Genomic DNA, 21,187 nt, shown 5'->3' with positions numbered 1-21,187 from the left:
CGCCCTGAAAGACGCCTCACTCTGTTCCATTTCCGGTCGTTTGAAAGCAAGAGGAAAACAAGTCATGCTATTTTGATTAGTTACAGTTTTCGAAGTCTGTACTCAAACAGCCAGACAAACAAACATAGTAACTTGCACCTAATTGTAAGATATGAATGTTTTTGTTATTTTTCTTAATTGTCTTTATAGTAAGAAGCCCAAATGTTTGTTTAATTGCTATTAAACAATGTGAGAATTGTTACAGGTCTCACCCTTTTACAAAACTAGCACACCGGCAATTAAGTGCCATTAGCATCATGACATCCACGACTTCTGAGGGGTGCCTTATCTGTCAAATGTTTAATTATCAGTAATTACAATTATTGGACCGTAAAAATTCAACAAACTAATTGAATGCTAACCATCGAAACATTGTTTTTATTGAATTTAACAGCATGGCAGCTGCTTGTTGCTGTATAGCCTACTGTCGTCACAGTCACAAAGCTAAAGAGCTAACTAAACGTCTTCCTGGAGAATGAGCCATGAATGCAACCTGAACAGGTAAGTGATCAATATCCCAAAGTACAAGGCCTACTGAAATGAAGATGTTTTTCTTCAAAGTACTGCTTTTAAAAATGCACTTCATACATGGGTTTGAACGTAATAAGTCTTCATTTATACGCATATATTGTTTATTTACACTTAAAACAATTGATTTTCTTCCCATGCTACTCTTTGCAAATTCGAACATCATCATATAATCTGCCTCATATAGGCAGAACAGAAGCTAGTATTGTTTGTAATTGTAATCAGTGGCTTTCAAACAGATGATTTCTTGCACTAAGGCAGGGGTGTCAAACTCAATTTCATCGCGGGCCACATTAGCAATATGGTCACATTCAAAGGGCCGGTTGTAACTATTTAAATATACAGTGCAGTCAAAAGTTTGGACACACCATCTCATTCAAAGGTTTTTATTTATTTAATAATTTTCTACATTGTAGATTATTACTAAAGACATCAAAACTATGAAATAACACATGGATTCACCTAGTAAACAAAAAAGTGTTACAAAATCCAGAATATTATTTATATTTTAGATTCTTCAAATTAGCCCAATTTTGCCTTGAGGACAGCTTTGCACACTCTTGGATTTTCTATATAAATATATATATAAATATATAATATATATTAAATAATGTATTATTTTACATTATTGGCTCTGCGTTGGATTATTATTAGTTCTGGTAATAACTTCATAAATAACTATACGTCTGAAAGCAGAAGTCTAGGGCAAATAATTGAAAGCAAATATTGTATTGTATATAATATTCTTTGCAAGCTCTTGCGGGCCACATAACATGAGGTCGCGGGCCGGATTAGGCCCCCGGGCCTTGAGTTTGACACCGCTGCACTAAGGCCTTCAGACCTCACACACAATATGACATTTGTTTTTATTTCTGGTGTGCAAGCCCATATTGGAAGGAGATGGTTGGATCCTAAAGCATAAGGCTTTAATGCTTTTGAAAAATGATGGGAATCTTCCCGTAATCAATCATGACCAATATGACCTTTTCTAATTAATTAAGCATGTAGTTAGTCTTGTTAACCATAGGGTGGCAGATCAAAAACACACTGGTGACTCAATGTTAGTCCCTTTTCCATTACTTTTTGGTGTGATCTGACAGGTGTTACAGTTATGTCTCATGTCAGCCATGGGACTCTTATCACATGTCACCCACCCCCCTCATATCCTGTCATTTGTTTTCTGTGCATTAAGAGAATGCTATATAGACTGATGCAATAATGTAAAAGGATTCTTGGCGACTGTTTAAATCAGACTATAGTCCTTATGTTTCAAAATGTAGCTGATATTAATTTACTTATGACAAAAAACTCAGCTAATTAAAACTTTATTGAAGCAAAAGTAAAGTGCTAGTCTCTACGGAAGCATAAGTCAAGTATTTGACACACTTTTAGGCAGATATGAATAATGCTTTGCTATTTCACTTTTTATGCTGCTTTGTCAGCAATAATGAAGCCAACAATGAATCTATAGAGGTGTAGGAGGCCGTGGTGAGTTATTGAAAAGCTGTCATCCAACAGTTAGTATACTGCGGACCTCTAACTGCTGAGTTCACTTCAGAGCTCAGCTCCCTCAGCAGGAAGCAGTGCAGTAAATTATCCTTGCCAAGAGAGGGAAATAATCATTTAAGCAGATGGCGCATTAGCTCTTGAGTGCAATCAATCTTAAAAGTAATGACCGTAATGGTAACTTTGACGTGGAAAATCTTCTGTGGGTGACATTTCCTACAATATGCCCACAGGGAAAATACAATCACATTATTAATATCTCACTTATAGCCTTCCGCTTTTTACTTTCCAACCTTTAATCAAATCTTCATGTTCATTTGTATCATCCATGGTAATTAACTGAAAAGCTGATTCACGTGTGCATAGGCGAGTATATTGTTATATCGCCTACAGTGTGGAAAACAAATGTTAGACTGTTTTTCCTTCACACCTTTCTGAGACATCTGCTATGAGACATCAAAACAGTGAAAGACATATTCCATGTCCTGTGATGATGTGATGTCTTCCTTGTCTTTCAAAACATACATTTTCCACTGGGTCCTTGACCTCTAAATGTCACACACCGAGTTTCATTTCTTTCTTTATTCTCAGTTTTTTTACCTCCGCAGCACAGAGATACACCTTCCTCTGTTGCTCAATCTGGAGAGTTCAAATGTATTTACATCAAAGCGGAAATTGCGCAAAAAAGCTTGTTAAATATTGAAGGTAACATTCATTCATTCTTTCAGACACAATAATGGACAGTTAGCTTTTCTTAGGTAGCTCAAACACTTGAATCTTAATCTTGATGCTCACTCTCATGGCTAAAGCTGCTGTTCGGAATAGCCTCTCCTTCTGAAAGCTGTGTGCATACAACCCCATTAGCATTGCATTGCTCTCCTTTCCACTCTCTACTTTGCCCCTTTCTTATTCCCCCCCAACCCACGATCTCCCTCTCCATGTTTACACCCCTGTCCCTCTCCAGCTCCTCTGTCTCCTGGGCTATCTGTTGACTGTTCAGGTAGATGCTGCTGTGTGAAACCATGGTGCTGGTGTTTCTGGAAGGAAGGTGAGCATCCATGTCTGCTTCCGCCTCTAAGAAAGTATTTAGGGTGGGTGTGAGGTGGCCCGGGAGCTCCTCTGGAACTTTGCTTCTTCTCTGGGCGGGGCCTTGCTGATGGCGATTCTTCTTCATGCGTTTCTTTACCAACTTAAGATCCAATGAGGCATAATTCAGGTCAGGCGCTATGGACTGGTTTCAGACAGTAGAGAAAACATTGGTTAGTAAAATACTGTTTGCGTAGATAACCAAAAAAAGCATCAGCAGTAAACACCGGTGTGATCTTCTAGGTCTTGTGGTTGTTAACTCTCATGTATTTCTGTAAGCCTAGTTTATTTTTAGAACACTAAATGCCTTATGGTGTGCATTGGTTCAGAGTTAAATTGACCACAACTTCAAAGTGTTTAGCTGCCTTCCGCTTTGAAAGCAAATATGTCGGCATGGGTTTAAACAGGTCTGCATGTTTTTTTTCAAATACAATGCTGTTATATATGTATTTATAGTTGCACCAATATACAAATAAACATTTTAGACGCATTTATATTCATTGTAGAAGTACAACGAAAAGAGTAAAGCTACTCCTTTTTTAGGGTGCCATCAATACATTCAGAATAGACAACATACAGCAAAGACACGCAGCATTCATACATAGATTAAATAATAACAAAATAAAAAGCGAATAAAGCGGTTTAGAATATTATTAGGCAACATTAGTACCTGATACATTCACATTTGATCATGCGTGTTGCAGGTGGAAAGCTTAAGAGAGGTTTAAAGATGTCACTATCCTAGCATGAAATCCACACGATATCATATGTACGAGTGTGAATAACCCGTGCAAATAAATAACATCGACGGGGTGAAAACTGAATTTTGCACCTCAGCTCACAAAAGCACGTTCAAAATATTTCTTTTTTTTGCAGTTATTCTGTCACATTTTTTAATTACCTTCATGCGATCTGTTGCGTGTTCCATGGTCATCGTCTCATAGCAAACGTCGACAGAATCTGAACACATGAATTGGTCATTGGGCTTGTATACGTTATGAGCACACATATGGAGTCACGTTAAATAGAAAAGAGAAGGTCCTAGAATCAATTACAACATATTGGAAATCGAACTATTTTGAACTGTGGTTGAAAAGGAAATATTTTTTTTGGCGGCATTGACTTGTACATATCTTAAGTTTGCTCGGCATGATATTGATCCAACTGAACTTTCAACTTGTTATGATACACGCTGATATAATCTTACATTTGATAACGTGGCATTTGCTAAAATATACTGCCTACAAGTACAGGAAAAGGAAATAGTCATAAAGGTGATTCTAACAGAAATGAATTGTGTAATCAAACAAAGTACCACAGACGAAGATATATATTGTGTCATGCTTGTCATTCAGAGACTAATGTTATTATTTATATTGTTATATACAAAATGATGTCTGGCTTTGCTCTCACCTCCTCTGTCTGAGCTGATGTTGCCGTAGATTGGATTTTCCTGCAGCTCTTCGCTATTGTGTTCATGAAAATAATGCCCTTCATCCTGTGAGGGGCTTCAACAACATATCACAGGTTATTTCTTTAATAAGAGGTTATTTGTAGATGTATAGCAAATAATTGATTCCCTTTTTATATATTATTTCTCATTGTATTGCACTTATAAAGGGCTAACATGCACACAAGCCAACGCATACCTTGCTCCTGTATTCATATTTCTGAAGCAGCACTCGTCCGTGTCTGTTGGAACACAATAATTATACATTTATAAAGGCCCTGTTCTTTTAAAAGCAGAGAGAGGTTTACAGTTATGGTAAACGCTAACAAAGCAATTTAATAATTTTTAAAAATGCAACCATACCTTTGCACAAAGTGGATCTTTGCCTGATCCAGAAGAAGACATTGAGACAAACAGAGATCAACAAGGCCAGAGATAACAGCACCAGAGCCGCCACTTCAACTGCTAAAAGACAATACAAACCACTATCAACATCTTAAACTCTGCTTTTGAAGTCAGTGTGTGAAACTAATGCTCCTTAATGTTTTATCTGCTAACAACTGTTTAGAATTTCCTTCAGTATGTCTCAATGATAAACAGAAAAGAAAAAAACGTCAAATTTGCGTCATTATTTGTGATCAGAAGCACAGATGTAATCAAATACTTCACAGAAACTGGGAAATCCCATCCCTGACCTTTTAAGGTGTAAAAACCATAGACACAAAGAAGCTATTGTTCATTTAAAAGACTTTATCTTTAAATGTGTCTACAGGGTGCTACTGCATATGAGACATTTTGAAGACGGCTTTAAAAAAGATATCACACAAGCTAAATTGTTATTACCAATTTTAGGAAAACAATACTCTCAAATATGAGAAACGTATATAATACGTATTTTATTATTGTTAATAATATCTAATCTTTATATCATAATATTTATAAATACTGCAGTTCACAAGCTTTAAAATGATTAAGTATGCTGCACATGGTTTGATCAATGTGCTTACTTTGACATGTGTGTATACTAAGAGTCAATAAACAGAGCATTTAACCGAACATACACAAGTAACTCCAAAGTCTGTGAAATACGCTTTAGAAATGATTAGGCTTTTCCTGTTTTTGTGGTGAAAGCCGAAACACACTAAAGGATACAGTACAATATCAGCACATGTACAATGTAGGAATATTAGATACAAGTTTATAAATCTGAATCTTATAAAAAAAGATAGTTTTGATCGTACCTGCCATATTCCAGCCGTCTCAAACGAAACGGATTGTTTGTCTGAAACGACGTATCTGAGTCTAAGTCTCATCACCGTGTTAAGAGAGTGAGGTGTGCCTGTCGTCTATTTATACTTTGCCTCAGTTACCTCTCTTTTGACACAGTGCTTTGAAAACTGCTCTTCAGTTACAAACAGGAAGCAACGTAACCTCATTCTGAGGCACCCAGTCTCAATCCCATTGTGAGGTACATTAGGATCTCAAATAGATTGCCACATTAATGGTTTATAAATATCTGTTAAGACTTCAATACTTTTAATCTAATAGGAAACTGTCTGCACACAAACAAACGAGTCAAAGAAAAACAATGCACCTTTTTTAAAAGACAGACACATATGTACTTTACTTATGTTCTAATGTCATTAAATCTAATAAATAAATACAAAATACAAAAAAACTCCATCCCTAGTTTTCGCCACACCTCACTGAACTTAACATTAAGTCTTGAGCTGTTAATAAACCGCTACACTTTTTAACTTTGTTCCTAGTTCGCAAATAGTGTGCGCACAGGGCCATGAATAACAGGCACACATGTAGATTTGGCTTGGGTAGTTTAAAAAAAGCGTTTATGTAATAATTATTGTTAATGTGCACGGGCCTTCAGTATTAAGAATGTAGCTACAGCTTGCGTGCGAAGAACATTGTGGTTTTGCTACTGTGGTAGGAACATCTGAAAAAAAAGCAGGAATGAAAGTGTTCTCAGCACAGCCGTGTGTGTGTGTGTGTGTGTGTGTGTGTGTGTGTGTGTGTGTGTGTGTGTGTGTGTGTGTGTGTGTGTGTGTGTGTGTGTGTGTGTGTGTGTGTGTGTGTGTGTGTGTGTGTGTGTGTGTGTGTGTGTGTGTGTGTGTGTGTGTGTGTGTGTGTGTGTGTGTGTGTGTGTGTGTGTGTGTGTGTGTGTGTGTGTGTGTGTGTGTGTGTGTGTGTGTGTGTGTGTGTGTGTGTGTGTGTGTGTGTGTGTGTGTGTGTGTGTGTGTGTGTGAAATATTGTTTTACTGACCAACCCAATTTAGCAGGGTCCTCTTAGTTTGACCTGAAAAGGAAAAACTAAATTTCAATGATTAAAGACATGATCAACACGCAGGAATAAAACCTGTTTTATATAATCAGAAATATGAGAAGCTATATCACTTCCTTTTTGTGTATAATGCTAACCAGTGGTTTTTCTTCGTGTTAGCCATTTAGCCCATGTGGTTTGTGGTTTAAGCCCCACTTTGTAAACTCAAGTGTCACACGTAGACAACAGGGTCTTGACTCTTTGATATTGTCAGTCAATCAGCAATAAAGAACTACATAGGAGGAAATCATTGGGCTACTGGGCAACAAACCCTCCATCCCACAGCAAACAGCTTATTGACATAACTCATTTCAACTACTACTAATACTACTTTGCTTTAAAGGGCCCCTTTAATGCTCATACTCAGTTTCATATTTGTATTGAGTGCCTCTACTGTGATATGATGACACGCTTTAATGTTCAAAAAGCTCTCTATTTTACTGCCTGTGCTGCAGCACCTCTTTTCACCCTCTGTCTGAAACCAGAGTCCAGTCTGCTCTGATTGGTTAGCTGGCCGGCTCTGTTGTATTAAAGCATTAAATGCTTTAATGCGTTTCAGGACGGGGGGGGGGGGGGGGTCTGAGTGTGTGGGAGAGAAACTCCCTCCGTCTTGAACTTTGGGATTTTAGCCTTTGCTGACCATTGAAATGAACAAAAAGCTATATAACATACTACATGAAAGAGAAAAGGCTAAATTAGGGCCTCTTTAAAGTCCATCAGTAATATTGTCATGGACCACAAATAGGAATGTATTAGCAGTTAGAAGGCAGCTTTTATTTTGAAATTTACTTTGAAAGAGATGGCACTTCCTTTGTGGCTATGACCACTTCCTTAAGTTCCAGGAAGTATTTTTACACATGGACACTAATGCAATAAGCATGTCATGGGAGCACTCGCTCCAGAATCCCCATCCATCCTTCGTTCTAAGCCCTAAACGTGTCATTATCAGTAAGTCAAGTTACTAATTATTATCTTAGCTACAAGTGCTTGATATTATTTGTGGTAATATAATCTTGTAGTAAGGATAATTATAATTTTTGTAAGAACTTGTTGCTGTGTTATAGTGTGTTACGTAATGCTGTGTAATGTTGCATCGCATATTTACCTGCAATAACCTGTTCTTGTAAAAAAGTACATTTATTCTGTAAATGTTAAGAACATATCATTCTTTTATGATTACTTATGGAGAAATGTATTTTGTTTCAGTTGCACACTTCTTACCATTTAAATCCCTGCCAAATACAACACCTGCCTGTTACTTGGAGGAATGATGCTGAGGAGAGTTTAGCTGGCTGTTAAGTTTCAATATCCACACGTTGAAAACGAGAACAGTACAGTGAAATGATACCTACATTACAGAAAAACTGGATCTAGATGTGGATTTATGTCAGTATGATGCTCTGCTTGCTGCATATCCAAGGTCATACAGCCCAGACACATGCTTCCAACAAGTTATTGTAATTCAATATGATGGAGGATGAGTTGACATCAACATCAGACAAGGAAAGTCTTTAAACACATTCTCATGTATCCCACAGTAGTAAATCCGCTAGCCTTGCTAAATCCTCACGCTCTTCAACAGCAACAAGTGTTAGCATAGCAGCTACTAAGGCACGCCATCCATCCATCCATCTTCTCCCGCTTATCCGTGGTCGGGTCGCGGAGGTAGCAGTTCCAGCAGACAGCCCCAAACTTTTTTTCCCTGGCCACATCAACCAGCTCTGACTGGGGGATCCCAAGGCGCTCCCAGGCCAGCGGAGAGATATAATCCCTCCACCTGGTCCTAGGTCTACCCCTTGGTCTCTTCCCAGCTGGACGTGCCTGGAACACCTCCCTAGGGAGGCGCCCAGGTGGCATCCTAACTAGGTGCCCGAACCACCTCAACTGGCTCCTTTCGACGCCAAGGAGGAGCGGTCAAACTCCGAGTCCCTCCCGGATGACCAAACTTCTCACCTTATCCCTAAGGGAGACACCAGCCACCCTGCGGAGAAAACCCATCTCGGCCGCTTGTACCCGCGATCTCGTTCTTTCGGTCATGACCCCTTCCTTCATGACCATAGGTGAGGGTAGGATGAAAATGGCCCGGTAGACAGAGAGCTTTGCCTTCTGGCTCAGCTCCCTTTTCGTCACAACGGTGCGGTAAAGCGACTGCAGTACCGCTCCCGCTGCTCCGATTCTCCGACCCATCTCACGCTCCATTGTTCCCTCACTCGAGAACAAGACCCCGAGATACATGAACTCCTTCACTGGGGGTAAGGACTCATTCCCTACTTGGAGTGGACAGTCCATCGGTTTCCTGCTGAGAACCATGGCCTCAGATTTGGAGGTGCTTATCCTCATCCCAGCCGCTTCACACTCGGTTGCGAACCGATCCAGTGAGTGCTGAAGGTCGCAGACCGATGAAGCCATCAGAACCACATCATCTGCAAAAAGCAGTGGTGCAATCCTTAGTCCACCGAACTGCAGACCCCCTCCCCCACGACTAAATGGAATGTACTTATATAGCGCTTTATCCAGTCTTTAAGACCCCTCAAAGTGCTTTACATACTACATGTCATTCACCCATTCATACAGAGCAGTGTACCTTACTCTAGGACCTAACATTCACACACATTCACACACCGTTGGCCATGCCATCGGGAGCAACTCAGGGTTAAGTATCTTGCCCAAGGATACATCGACATGTTGACTGCATGGGCTGGGATCGAACCCACAACCTTCTGGTTGAAAGACGACCGCACTCCCTCGCAGCCACGGTCGCCCTAGACTACGCCTCGAAATCCGATCCATGTATATTAAAAACACGATTGGTGATAAAGCGCAGCCTTGACGGAGGCCAACCCTCACCTGAAATGGGTCCGACTTACTGCCGAGGACCCGGACACAGCTCTCGCTTTGGGAGTACAGAGATTGGAGGGCCCTGAGTAGAGACCCCCTCACCCCATACTCCCGCAGCACCTCCCACAGTAACTCCCTGGGAACCCGGTCATACGCCTTCTCCAAGTCTACAAAACACATGTAGACCGGATAAGCGTACTCCCAGGCCCCCTCCAGGACCCTTGCGAGAGTAAAAAGCTGATCCGTCGTTCCACGACCAGGACGGAATCCGCATTGTTCCTCCTCAATCTGAGGTTCGACAATCGGCCTGACCCTCCCTTCGAGTACCTTAGAGTAAACTTTCCCGGGGAGGCTGAGTAGTGTGATGCCTCTGTAATTGGCACACACCCTCTGATCCCCCTTTTTAAAAAGGGGAACCACCACCCCGGTCTGCCACTCCTTCGGTACTGTTTCCGACTTCCACGCAACGTTGATGAGACGTGTCAACCATGACAGTCCCTCAACACCCAGAGCCTTCAGCATTTCCACTGACGTTGCCACTGACAACAATCCTGCAGATCATGGGACACGGTCTGTTTCTGCAGGTCAACTGCAAAGTGTCAAATAGCTGTCTGGACCATCGTTTCTCCTGGAGCCTGAGAACTCTACATCTGTTCGAAGTGGTCGATCCAGATTCAGATGTAGAGATCCGTCCAATAGTTACGGCTTGTTCCACCAAAGCCTCAGTAAAGGAGCTTGGCACAAAACGTTTTGAACGGTTCTCATCTTGGAGTTCTCTAATAAAGAGCACAGCTCGTCTCTGTCACATTGCACAAGGTTTCAGCAAACAATCAGACAACCCCAGCTGCAGGGGAAGGCATATCTGCCCAACAGTTCCCACTATTGCTGAGATAAAAAAAGCAGAGCATATAATCATTAAAAGTGTCTTCTCACCAACCTAAAAAATACAAGGCCTATCTCGGACCTTGTGCTTCTCCTGGCTTCTGGGGAGTAACAGGAAAGAGAAGAGAGGAAGTAGCTAAATGTGGCATCATTAATGACACCAGACGGGGAGTGTCATGGAACACAAATAGGAATGTATTAGCAGTTAGAAGGCAGCTTTTATTTTGAAATGTACTTTGAAAGAGATGGCACTTCCTTTGTGGCTATGACCACTTCCTTAAGTTCCAGGAAGTCTTTTTACACATGGACACTAATGCAATAAGCATGTCATGGGAGCACTCGCTCCAGAATCCCCATCCATCTTTCGTTCTAAGCCCTAAACGTGTCATTATCAGTAAGTCAAGTTACTAATTATTATCTTAGCTACAAGTATTTGATATTATTTGTGGTAATATAATTTTGTAGTAAGGATAATTATAATTTTTGTAAGAACTTGTTGCTGTGTTATAGTGTGTTACGTAATGCTGTGTAATGTTGCATCGCATATTTACCTGCAATAACCTCTTCTTGTAAAAAGTACATTTATTCTGTAAATGTTAAGAACATATCATTGTTTTATGTGTACTTATGGAGAAATGTATTTGGTTTCAGTTTCACACTTCTTACCATTAAAATCCCTGCCAAATACAACACCTGCCTGTTACTTGGAGGAATGATGCTGCGGAGAGTTTAGCTGGCGGTTAAGTTTCAATATCCACACGTTGAAAATGAGAACAGTACAAATATAGTTCAGACAGTTTTGGTTCAATACAAACTCAAGGCTACATAAAATACAGTAAATGTGACTTTATTAGAACGTAACAGTGAATATATACAGTGTTATTGCAAATAGTGAAATGTTAATAACCAGAAATAGCTTAAAGTCAATTAACGTACAAAAATCCTGCTTTTCTTTTCTTTGACAATATTAGATTATTTAATTAATTTATATACAATAACAAAGAACACAGCCTACATAAAAACACCGCCCTTGTTTGTACAATTGCCTGCAAATGTATTGTAACATCAGTTTGATATTACTGACCTAAACTTACATTACACCGACATTTTAATTTTTTGCATGTGACAATCAGATGTTTCACTATATCCCAGCAATTACAGTTTGCAAACTATACACATTCATGACGCTATATAGTAGGCATTAAATATTTATGAACATTTGTTTCATGTCTTTAGGTTCTATCACAGAGTTACACCTTGAAGTGGGAAAGGGCTCTGTGTAAATATCACGACGTCTTGCAGCTGTATACTTGATCGGAGGAGGAGGCGGTTTGAACGGAGGCGGTAGATCCATCCTACAGAGAGACAGAGAGACAGAGAGAGAGAGAGAGCCCATGTTGACTGGTTGCAATGGCAAAGATTGGTAGCTGTATCTAAAAAGCATGCAGATATGATGGATAAAGTGTGCCTGTAAGAGAGAGATATCAGTTGTACTCGGTCGCAGGTGCAAACGATGGTTGCATGGATAGATAATTAAAGTTTTACCTTTCCCTTTTAATTTTTCTCCTGTAGAGAAAGCCAGCCAAAACGATCAGTAGTAGGATTGGAACAATGATCAGCGCCAACAACAAATCACTCTGTAAACCTCCAAAATCTGAGAAGCAAGTGAAAAAGTGTCATTAAGGAGAACAGCAACATTTAGTATCAATATATTGATAATAGATGTCCAGCACAAAAACACATTGTGCCTTAGGCAGAAAAGTGTGTTTTGCTGTCCCCCCCCTGAGCTGTCCGCATTAAGAAGTTGACTCCCCTTTTTAATGACATTTCTACCCTGTGAGGGCATCTGGCCCTAGGCAGAGAAAACTGGTATCTGCAGAGCCTCAGCATGTGATAAGAATTCAGACGCTGAAGGCAAAGAAACTGCAAAAGTTCTTCATATGAAGGTTTATAAGTAGGTCTTGCCTATGGAGCATTCAGGTCTTGGGTCTGTATTCATATGCTGCTTTTAAACCATTTCTATTTTTAACTTTCCAACACTGCTGTAGCTCACTTCACTTCTCAGTGCCAGACAAAAACTGCATATTTAGCATTATCAATTATTTAATTTAGTTTTTATTTAAACTGTATTTGTTGTATGTTAGATAAAGGACGCATGGTTTACCTTGATATGTTCATTTTAAATTCGAGAAAGAGAGCAAAATAACTATTTTCCAAAATCAATAAACTGTAATACACAAAGTAATTATTACCTCCATCCTCAATGACTACCGTTGTATTTCCAGTGTTCGGAGTTGGCGTGGCAACAGGATTGCCTCCCATGGACTCATTCTTCGTCTCCTGTGTTGATCTGAACACCTTATTACCATTACTTAAAGTTGTGGTTGGATTGCTGGGCTCTGATTGGTCAGAAAAAGTGGATGTGTTTGGATTGTGAGTGCTGTGAATCTCCTGATCAGTGGAGCTGTTAAAGTGATAGCTGTCAGTGTGTGTGACAGGGGATGATGTGACACTGATATGTGTGTAATCTGTGAAATGGGTCATATTCGCTCCATCTGTGACATTTCTAGAGCTGGGATCATCATCTGTTACATCAGTGCTCATAGTCATGGTCCAAGTCACATTGCCATCAATATTTGGCCTCACAGTGGTCGGTGATGTGGGGAGGCCGCTGTCTGCTGATGTGATCACACCCTCCTCGGTCACATTGGACTGTGGTGGAGCTGTCATGAGATCTGAAAGTAGCAAAACACCACGGTAGACATGCTGTCGGCAAAAATGTTCTCTACTATTTTGATGTTGTCACTGCATCAAATAACATTCTTTCTTTGGACCTGCTCAGCTCTCACTTGCGAGAAAAGAAATACCTGACATGGGAAACTGGGTTAACAGACCCATCTTTTACATTAAGTTCCTGTTAGCGTTATGGTTTAATATGTTGGGAAATATGCTTAGTTGTTCTCCTGCGAAGGTTTAGACAAAGAAATATTAGACACTCCAATCTGTATGGTGAGACTTTGTTTTTCGTACCTATTTTGTACTTACATTGGGTTGAAACTATAAGTATTGTAGTTAATCCCTATGGAAATACGCAGTCATTTAATACATCATTAAAATGGACCCACATGGCATTTATGAGCTCTGTGCGTAATCATTGGGTAAAATAAGGTGAAGAGGTCATTTAAAAACCTGGAGCCTTAAGCCAGGGGCACAGACGGTGTGCACATTGCAAATCCATCAGTATGGTATGGATTATACACATATACTTAACTAATGAGTACATGTAGTCAGTATTCTCAGTATTATTCCAAACCGTCACCGGGCTGTACTACTCAAATGTGTCCAACAGATTGTGCTCTCACCCCATGTCGCGGTGTATAGACTCTGTTGTGACTCTGCTGAGTGTGTTTGTTATCAGGGTTTGAGAAGACAGAAAGGGAGAGCAGGACGTGACTTAAACGCACTGTGGCTTCTTTTTTTTCTTCCTATTGCTACGTGTTAACATTAAAGTGAGAAACGTACACAGGAAGAGAGCTAGACAGTGCTATATCCCCAGTGTCGGGCAGACAGGATGCAGTTTTGTTGTTTCATGATCTACAACTGTACAAACAGTTTTTTAGTTAATTCAGTGTTCACCCTAATCCTGCAGGGTAATTGATTTGCAGCAAAGAATGACGAGTTTCACTCTTAAAGCTTCCAATTTGTTCACAGTTGGTGCATTCTCATAGCTGTGTGAATCTGTTCCCTTATCCTAAATAAAAACCTAACATTTAGTGAGTTTCAGTATAAAAACTCGGCCCAGAGGAAACGCTGAAATAAAGCACACCGTAAAGAGAGAAATGCTCACCCGTCCTCAGGCTTGTGGTTGCCGTTAGCACCGTGATGGAGAACTCTTTATGCACACTTTTGTTTCCTGTGTTGACAGTCAGTGTATAAATCCCTGAGTGAGCTTCAGTCACCAACCAGAGCTCCAGAGATTCATTCTCTGAAACCAGTGTGTTGTTCTAGGATAAAACAAGGTTACGAAGCATTAAGAAACCTTTCTGTATTCGTACTGTAGGCTTTGACATCAGAGGTGATCAATAACGTTTGATGAATGAAGTGAATTTCATTGTAAGCGCAGAAATGGGCTGAGTTATAGTTTTTTATATTTTCCATCACCTTGGTCCACTTGTAATGATCAGCAGGAAACGCTGAGCATGCAATTGTCACATTTTCTCCAGGGTGAACTTCGACAATGCTCTCCGCATCACACAATAATTTAACTTCATCTAGAGGAGAGAAAATATGAGATGAATTTGGATTTAAAACACAAGCATGGGCATGTCAAACATCTGCTGTAAAATGAAAGTGGCAGAAGGATTATTATCAGATGCAATTCACATGAATGGCACTTTCTGGAATTGTCTTCTCCCTTTATTTTGTTCATAACATACCATTGTTAAGGCTGGAAAGAAGGTGTATACTATAAGGGGGAAATAAGTCGGCGAAACAAAGCTCTTAAATGCGTTCTTGCAAATATTACATACATTTTCTCTGTAGGGCTGTTATTGGCTTATGGGCTCTGATGCATTCAAGAGCAAAATAAAAAATAAGCATTAAACAACAAGATAGAAATGCTCATTTGTAACTAAATATGAAATTCTGTGCTGACTGGGAACTTCTCCGCATGCTTTTCGTCTTACCTTTGATCTTTAGCTCAGTTTCTCTCCTGAAGGACCCCAGAGGAAAAATCGCAATCTCACAAATATAGAAACCACTGTCCCATGTTTCCACGCTATGAAGGTGTAGATAGGAGCCGTTGGGCACAATCTGTATGGTGACATTAGGCCACAACTCCCTGAGTCCATGAGTGGGGGAGTACACAACCAGCTTTGTGTTTCCGCTCTTGTTCTTTCTCCATTCAACACTTGTGATCATGAGAGAAGGACTGCTTTGGATAATACAGGGTAAGGTAACATTCTCCCCCACTACTGCCTCCATCTTTTCATAATGTAAAATGTCCACATCCTGCTGGAGCCCTGTCAAGCACATCAGACATTGGAAGCAGTACAAGTTAGAGACACAATCACCTACATTTTGAAGTTGATATTACAGACTGAAGTCCGCTGGGATGCAGGCAGACACTATCATAGCGTTATGCTAACATAGCATTTCAAAACAAATATCAATACACATCACAAACCCATTTTGTAATATCCCGAGAATGCTGGGATTTGACACGAGCATCAGTGGTTTAGGATTACCTTGTGTAATAGAGGCAAGAAGCAGGAGAGAGAAGGCCGTTCCCAGGACACCTCCAGCCATGTTCAAGCTCTCCAAACTCATCACCATCAATCAGACTGAATCCATTGAGAGGTTCAGCAAAGACAGAAAGAGTAGACAGCCAACTGAGGTTAAAGAATGGGCTAGAGCCTGTGAGACAGACAACAGGATGACATATGTTCACAGGAAACCACACTTAGCGAGTCATATGTTTAGTGCTTTGCGGCGAAAAAAAACTCTGGTGCAAAGCAGGTTCTTGCAATAGAAAATCTCCACAGAGCTATCACTATTTATTCTATTGGTCAGGACTAACTGACGAGGCAAAGAGGATAGACTTTGATCTAAATACCAGGCTAGAGAATTGACTCATTTAATTTTTGTTAACATAACTGATCATTTAAGATTCAAGATAAGACACTGAGACACAAACGCATACAAAGTAAATTCTAAACCCAAGAAGACACATCCTGTACAGTAACTGTATATCTATCATGTCCTTCCTCTCCTTTTAGCTCCATCTGTTGGTCAAAACACACTCAACATAAAATACAATCTAGAGGTCTCTTTCTCCCCTTACTCGGTTCGCCGTCCTGTATAATAAAGATAACATGTCTGAAAAATGACACAGGCACGGCTTGTACATGATCAGTGTTGTCCTCTGTGCTTGTTGGTGGTTAATGTCACTTGCACTGGGATAAAGAGATAAAATAAACATGACATTAATAATGGGCAACTTTGGAAATTGTAAGTCCAATAGTTTCTCCAATTGTTTACTTAATTCGAAAGGAAGTACAACATCATTTCTGGTATAATGTCAAATAGCTGGACTTCTAATGAATTAATCAAATAATTAAATGATTTGTCTGCAGCTTCTAGATTCATACAACTACATCCAATTTGCGCAAATCATAAGAATAAACCCATAAATCTGGTTGAATCTGACCTCTTTGTTCATCATTTAAAGTTTAAAAAACTTCTGATGATTGTTAACATGATTTTTGTAGAAAGGTTTTGCAAGGATTTAAGATAATTCTGTTGATATACTTGTATTACGTTCCCTTCTGAGCTAGGGGAATCAAAGGGAAGCAACACAACCAGATTGGTATTGGTATAATTATAAGTGGTTTTAATGCACAACAGGTGAACAAAAATGGCAGGCAAACAGCCTGAAACAAACAAAAGAGCCAAAAACACTGGTTTAAATAACAAACAAATAGAGGCCACAAAGGCGCAAGTTTAAATGGGCAACCAAACTAAGGGAGGACTCTAAAAAGTGAGTCTAAAGACATACAGGGAAAATAAATACTAAATAAAGAACGAAACAAAACCTCACTTCAAGAGTGGTACAACTAACGCAAAGAACCTATACAAAAACACAACTAAACTACAGGCAACCGTCACAGAATCCTAAGCTACTCTAAACACTAACTAAGCTACTCTACACTCTAACTAACCTACTCTAGACACTACTAATCAGACAAGTTTAACCACAGAACAAAGAGCAAGTAGCGAGAGGCATCTGTCCACATACTGTACAGAAACTCCAGAATGATGATTGTCCCCAAGCTTTGTAGTCATCTCCAACAGGTGGGCGCCGGCTGTGCGCTGCGATTGGAGTGCGTCGGGCCCGGCGTGCTCCAATCGCAATCTTCAGGGGCGGACCAGGAGATGGCAGCCAATGCCGGGAGGGCAACCGCACAGCTCACTTACATAGAACACACACAGCTGAAAACACTCAGACGACCAGGAAGGCAGCAGCCGTAACAACTTGTCAAATTATCTCATGTCTAAATGTATTAGCTAAAATAAAACAATGTTATCAGTTAGTATGGATCAGACATTGCAGTGATATATTGAGCATGACCTTTCTTTTAACTTAAAGAGCCTGTGACACGAGTTTCCCCCATCATCCAAACCCATCAATTTGAATAAATATTGTCCCCTTGAAAACCGTTACTGAACTGATTTTGGATATTTGTACTTTGATAACCATTAATCTGCCCTTCAATGTTGACCACTTCCTGGATCTTCTCGGGGATTCTTCAAGTCCCGCCAAATTATGGGTGACGTCAATGCGGGCACAGCGCTCCAGCTGCACCGTTCAGGATCCCAGCATCTGCATGTAAACGCACGATGGCGCACACAGCAGCAAGCTCAGACAGCGATGACAGTTTAATTTTGAACGTGTCTGAGAGCTCATATGAGGCTGAAGGATCGGTTTATTTTGTATCTGTTAGAAGTTTAGGAATTAGGTGCGTCAATATGGGCGATCATACGGTCATGTAGCCAGTGGTGGACTGGGACTAAAAATCAGCCCGGGACTCTCGACCGGCCCACTTCGGTACCACTAGTAAATTGTCAACGGGGGGAGTGGGGGATGTGCTAGTGACTTATCCGACCGGCCCACTTTGGTACTGGCCCATCGGGATTCGTCCCGATGGCCAGTCCGCCACTGCACCCAGCCCAGCCCACGTAAACTGTCAACGGGGGGAGCCTCGCTGCGGGGAAACGGTGGACCTAGTGTCCCGATCGGAGTGGGAATAATAATAATAATAATAATAATAATCCGTGCATTTTATCCATTAATTTCCCCAACATTGTGGTAAAAAAAAACACACGTTTAATCCATGTTGGTGTACTACTACAACCAGTGGTGTAGTGGGGATGTTTTTACTGGGTGGACGGGGTGGTGGGTGGACGGGAGACACTATGGACGCGCTCGTGAACTGTCAACGGGGGGGGGGGGGGGGGGGGGCTTGGGGACCTCTGTGTCGCCTGTCAGCGCAATTTACATGATGCCGTTTAGACAATATAATAATAAAGGGCGGTGCCGGCTGTCAGCGAACCGATCCGGCCTTTCTGCGCGACTATCACTCAAATGCGGGACATAGTCTCAATGTGTGGGACGCGGGACAAATAATAAAAATGCTGTGTGTGCAGTCCCGCACAGTGCGGGACACCTAGTCACCCTACACACACAGTTCTGCCCCTCACACACACACGCTTCAAATCAAGTTGCATAAATGCTTGAGCTACGTTTTTATTATAATTACTGTGAAATCTGCCTATTATGTTTTCGTCATTATTACAACAAACACACACTTGCAACTGATAACACTGGCAATGATTTTAGATGTATTAGACTATTTAAAAAAGAAATCATGCTTCAAATAAGTGGGGGTACGGCGTACCCCCGCGTCCAACGCCCACTACACCACTGACTGCAACTACAAAAAGCTAAGAGTTGTTTTCTCATCAGGAAATGCAGACCGGCTCAAACAAAAGATTTTTAAATCATCATCCTCACGATCATTTAATGTATCATATGTTCGCCGAATTGACATGAAAGCACTAATAAATGTAGTTTCATCCACTTGAGTTTACAAAAATAATCGATTTGTTTTTATATCACATCCGACGGGAGGAAATTCACCAGCTCTCACTACCGATTTTTAATCCTAATTTAATCATCATCTTCACCACGATCATTTATGTTTATGTTCACCGAATTGACATGAAAGCACTGACAAATATGAATATACTGTAGTCAACTTCATTAAAACGTTATTAACGTGCCTAAACTCAGTAATTCACAATTTCTACGCATGACAACACACTTTGTCCGTGTTTGGCTCTCTCGCCACACAGTGAAGCGTTCCCGCATTGACGTCACTTCCGGCTTCCCCCAAAACCTCAAAATGAGTCGAAGGAATTTTCCCGCGATGATCGAAATTATTGATATTTATCGGAACGGTATCGCTTTTTCTTTTTTAAACTGACGGTTCGAGATTACTAGTAGCCCACTATTTCATTGCACAACAGTTGTTGGGTTCGTGTCACAGGCTCTTTAAATCAGAGCTGAAAATAGCTATCCATAAGAAGATATCAGTCAGTATTCTGACAGTGCCTTTTCAAAGTGTATCACGACGATAAGGACAATGCCACATTGCTCCATTTCATAAGGGCAGCACCACTTCCCCACGGATTTGTGGACATCTCAAGGGGTTTCTGATTGAACTTAAAGGTGGGGTATGTAATTTATTTCAGAAACACTTTTTGCTATATTCCATGGAATGCTCTTAACATCCCGATAGCAAGGAATATATTAAAGGCTTTGACAATAAATACATAAAAAAAATTAATCTGTGGAAGCCTACCTGCCTGTCAGCCTTCCATCTGTGCACAAACTTATCTCGTGTCCTCATTGGTCATGTGGGCGTTCGTGTGTGTTGGAGGAGGGGCTCTGTAAGGAAGTCTGAAGGAAGAGGCAGATTTTTTCTGGTTGTGTATTTTCAAATTCTAGCGCACTCGAGCTGGTTTCTCCAAAATGACATACCCCATGCACCTTTAACATCGCAGTGGCAGTGACACAATTATTAAAAACTTTGCTGCTACGTATTATTTTAGCTTGTAGTCGCTTTATATTGTTCAACTGAAAAAAGTAAAATAAAAACGATTGTAATTCTCAATTAAATAATACTGAAGCAAATGGATTTACCCCCATTTGGTTGGTCTGATAAAAAGGAAAGAAAGTGCTGTGACCTGCTGGTGCCCCCTGCACCTCCTGAACATCATGGTAGTTTCACAATGAGGGCTCGAGGGCTCCTGAATACCCCTGTGAGCTGCACAAAATTGTACCTTTCGTAGCATATTGCAACAGAACACCTTTTTGAAAAGTCTGGGAGTAAAAATTAGATATGTCACGATCCGATCACGTGATCGGGGATCGGAGCCGATCACGTGATTTTCAAAAGATCGGAATCGGGAGGAAAAAAAATCGGGGATCGGGATTTTTTTTTAATTTTTTTTAAATAAAGTAAAGTAAAAATGTATATGTGTGTTGGGGTGTGCTAGACTGTTGACCTCAATGGGATGTGTGAGCTTTTTTTTTAAATGTTGTATTCAATGTTACAAAACAAAAATAACCATGTTCAAGTCTTAAAGTCATCCTGAGGCCTTAGTTTTGGTTTCAAATTACAGAACATCATGTATGTGTTGCTTCTTTGGGGCTTGTTTTCATAGACCTGGTTGCTTATTTCTCTCAAATCTGGCAACAGAGTGGGCAGGGCGCAGTGTCTAATTGTAGCAGTAGGCTAACGAGTACTGAAAGCTTTATTTTTGTTTTGATCCAATGCTGCACAACTGAACTGATCCAATGCTGCTGTGAAAGAAAGAAGCGATATCCATGTTGGATAGAATATCCAATTTAAATAAAAAAAATAACCTTTAGGGACAACTTGAATGCTTTTTTTTCTCTT

At 40.5% G+C, this 21,187-nt stretch overlaps 2 protein-coding genes and 1 long non-coding RNA gene across 5 annotated transcripts in view; 1 reads left to right on the top strand and 2 right to left on the bottom strand.

Moving 5' to 3' along the window:
* Positions 1–29: 29 nt before the first annotated feature.
* The window catches only part of LOC307019407, a 23,901-nt gene continuing 2,743 nt past the window's right edge, over positions 30–21,187 (top strand). For both annotated transcript variants that reach the window (XR_013802646.1, XR_013802647.1), the window contains exons 1-2: positions 30–144; positions 434–540. This is a non-coding gene — a long non-coding RNA (uncharacterized lncRNA). The remainder of the gene's footprint in view (positions 145–433; positions 541–21,187) is intronic.
* Positions 1,880–6,149, bottom strand: LOC307020718 (uncharacterized protein). Of its 2 annotated transcripts, none has more exons than XM_079652249.1 (6): positions 5,851–6,149; positions 4,973–5,071; positions 4,809–4,851; positions 4,573–4,667; positions 4,061–4,119; positions 1,880–3,304 (listed from the first exon to the last, which is right to left on the bottom strand). In XM_079652249.1, the coding sequence occupies exons 1-6, from the start codon at positions 5,855–5,857 to the stop codon at positions 2,852–2,854; spliced, it is 756 nt and encodes a 251-aa protein (XP_079508375.1). In that variant the 5' UTR covers positions 5,858–6,149; the 3' UTR covers positions 1,880–2,851. The 2 variants fall into 2 exon arrangements, with proteins under 2 accessions (XP_079508375.1, XP_079508374.1); XM_079652248.1 differs by having other exon boundaries at positions 4,973–5,074; positions 5,851–6,146.
* Positions 11,496–17,416, bottom strand: LOC307020244 (uncharacterized protein). Its single transcript, XM_079651479.1, has 7 exons — positions 15,911–17,416; positions 15,350–15,685; positions 14,826–14,935; positions 14,512–14,668; positions 12,917–13,399; positions 12,210–12,318; positions 11,496–12,019 (listed from the first exon to the last, which is right to left on the bottom strand). The coding sequence occupies exons 1-7, from the start codon at positions 15,996–15,998 to the stop codon at positions 11,866–11,868; spliced, it is 1,437 nt and encodes a 478-aa protein (XP_079507605.1). The 5' UTR covers positions 15,999–17,416; the 3' UTR covers positions 11,496–11,865.

The sequence above is a fragment of the Notothenia rossii genome (genome assembly GCF_949606895.1).
Source record: "Notothenia rossii genome assembly, chromosome: 9".
In the NCBI taxonomy this organism is placed as follows: Eukaryota; Metazoa; Chordata; class Actinopteri; order Perciformes; family Nototheniidae; genus Notothenia; species Notothenia rossii.
This window is presented reverse-complemented; position numbering and strand designations above follow the sequence as displayed.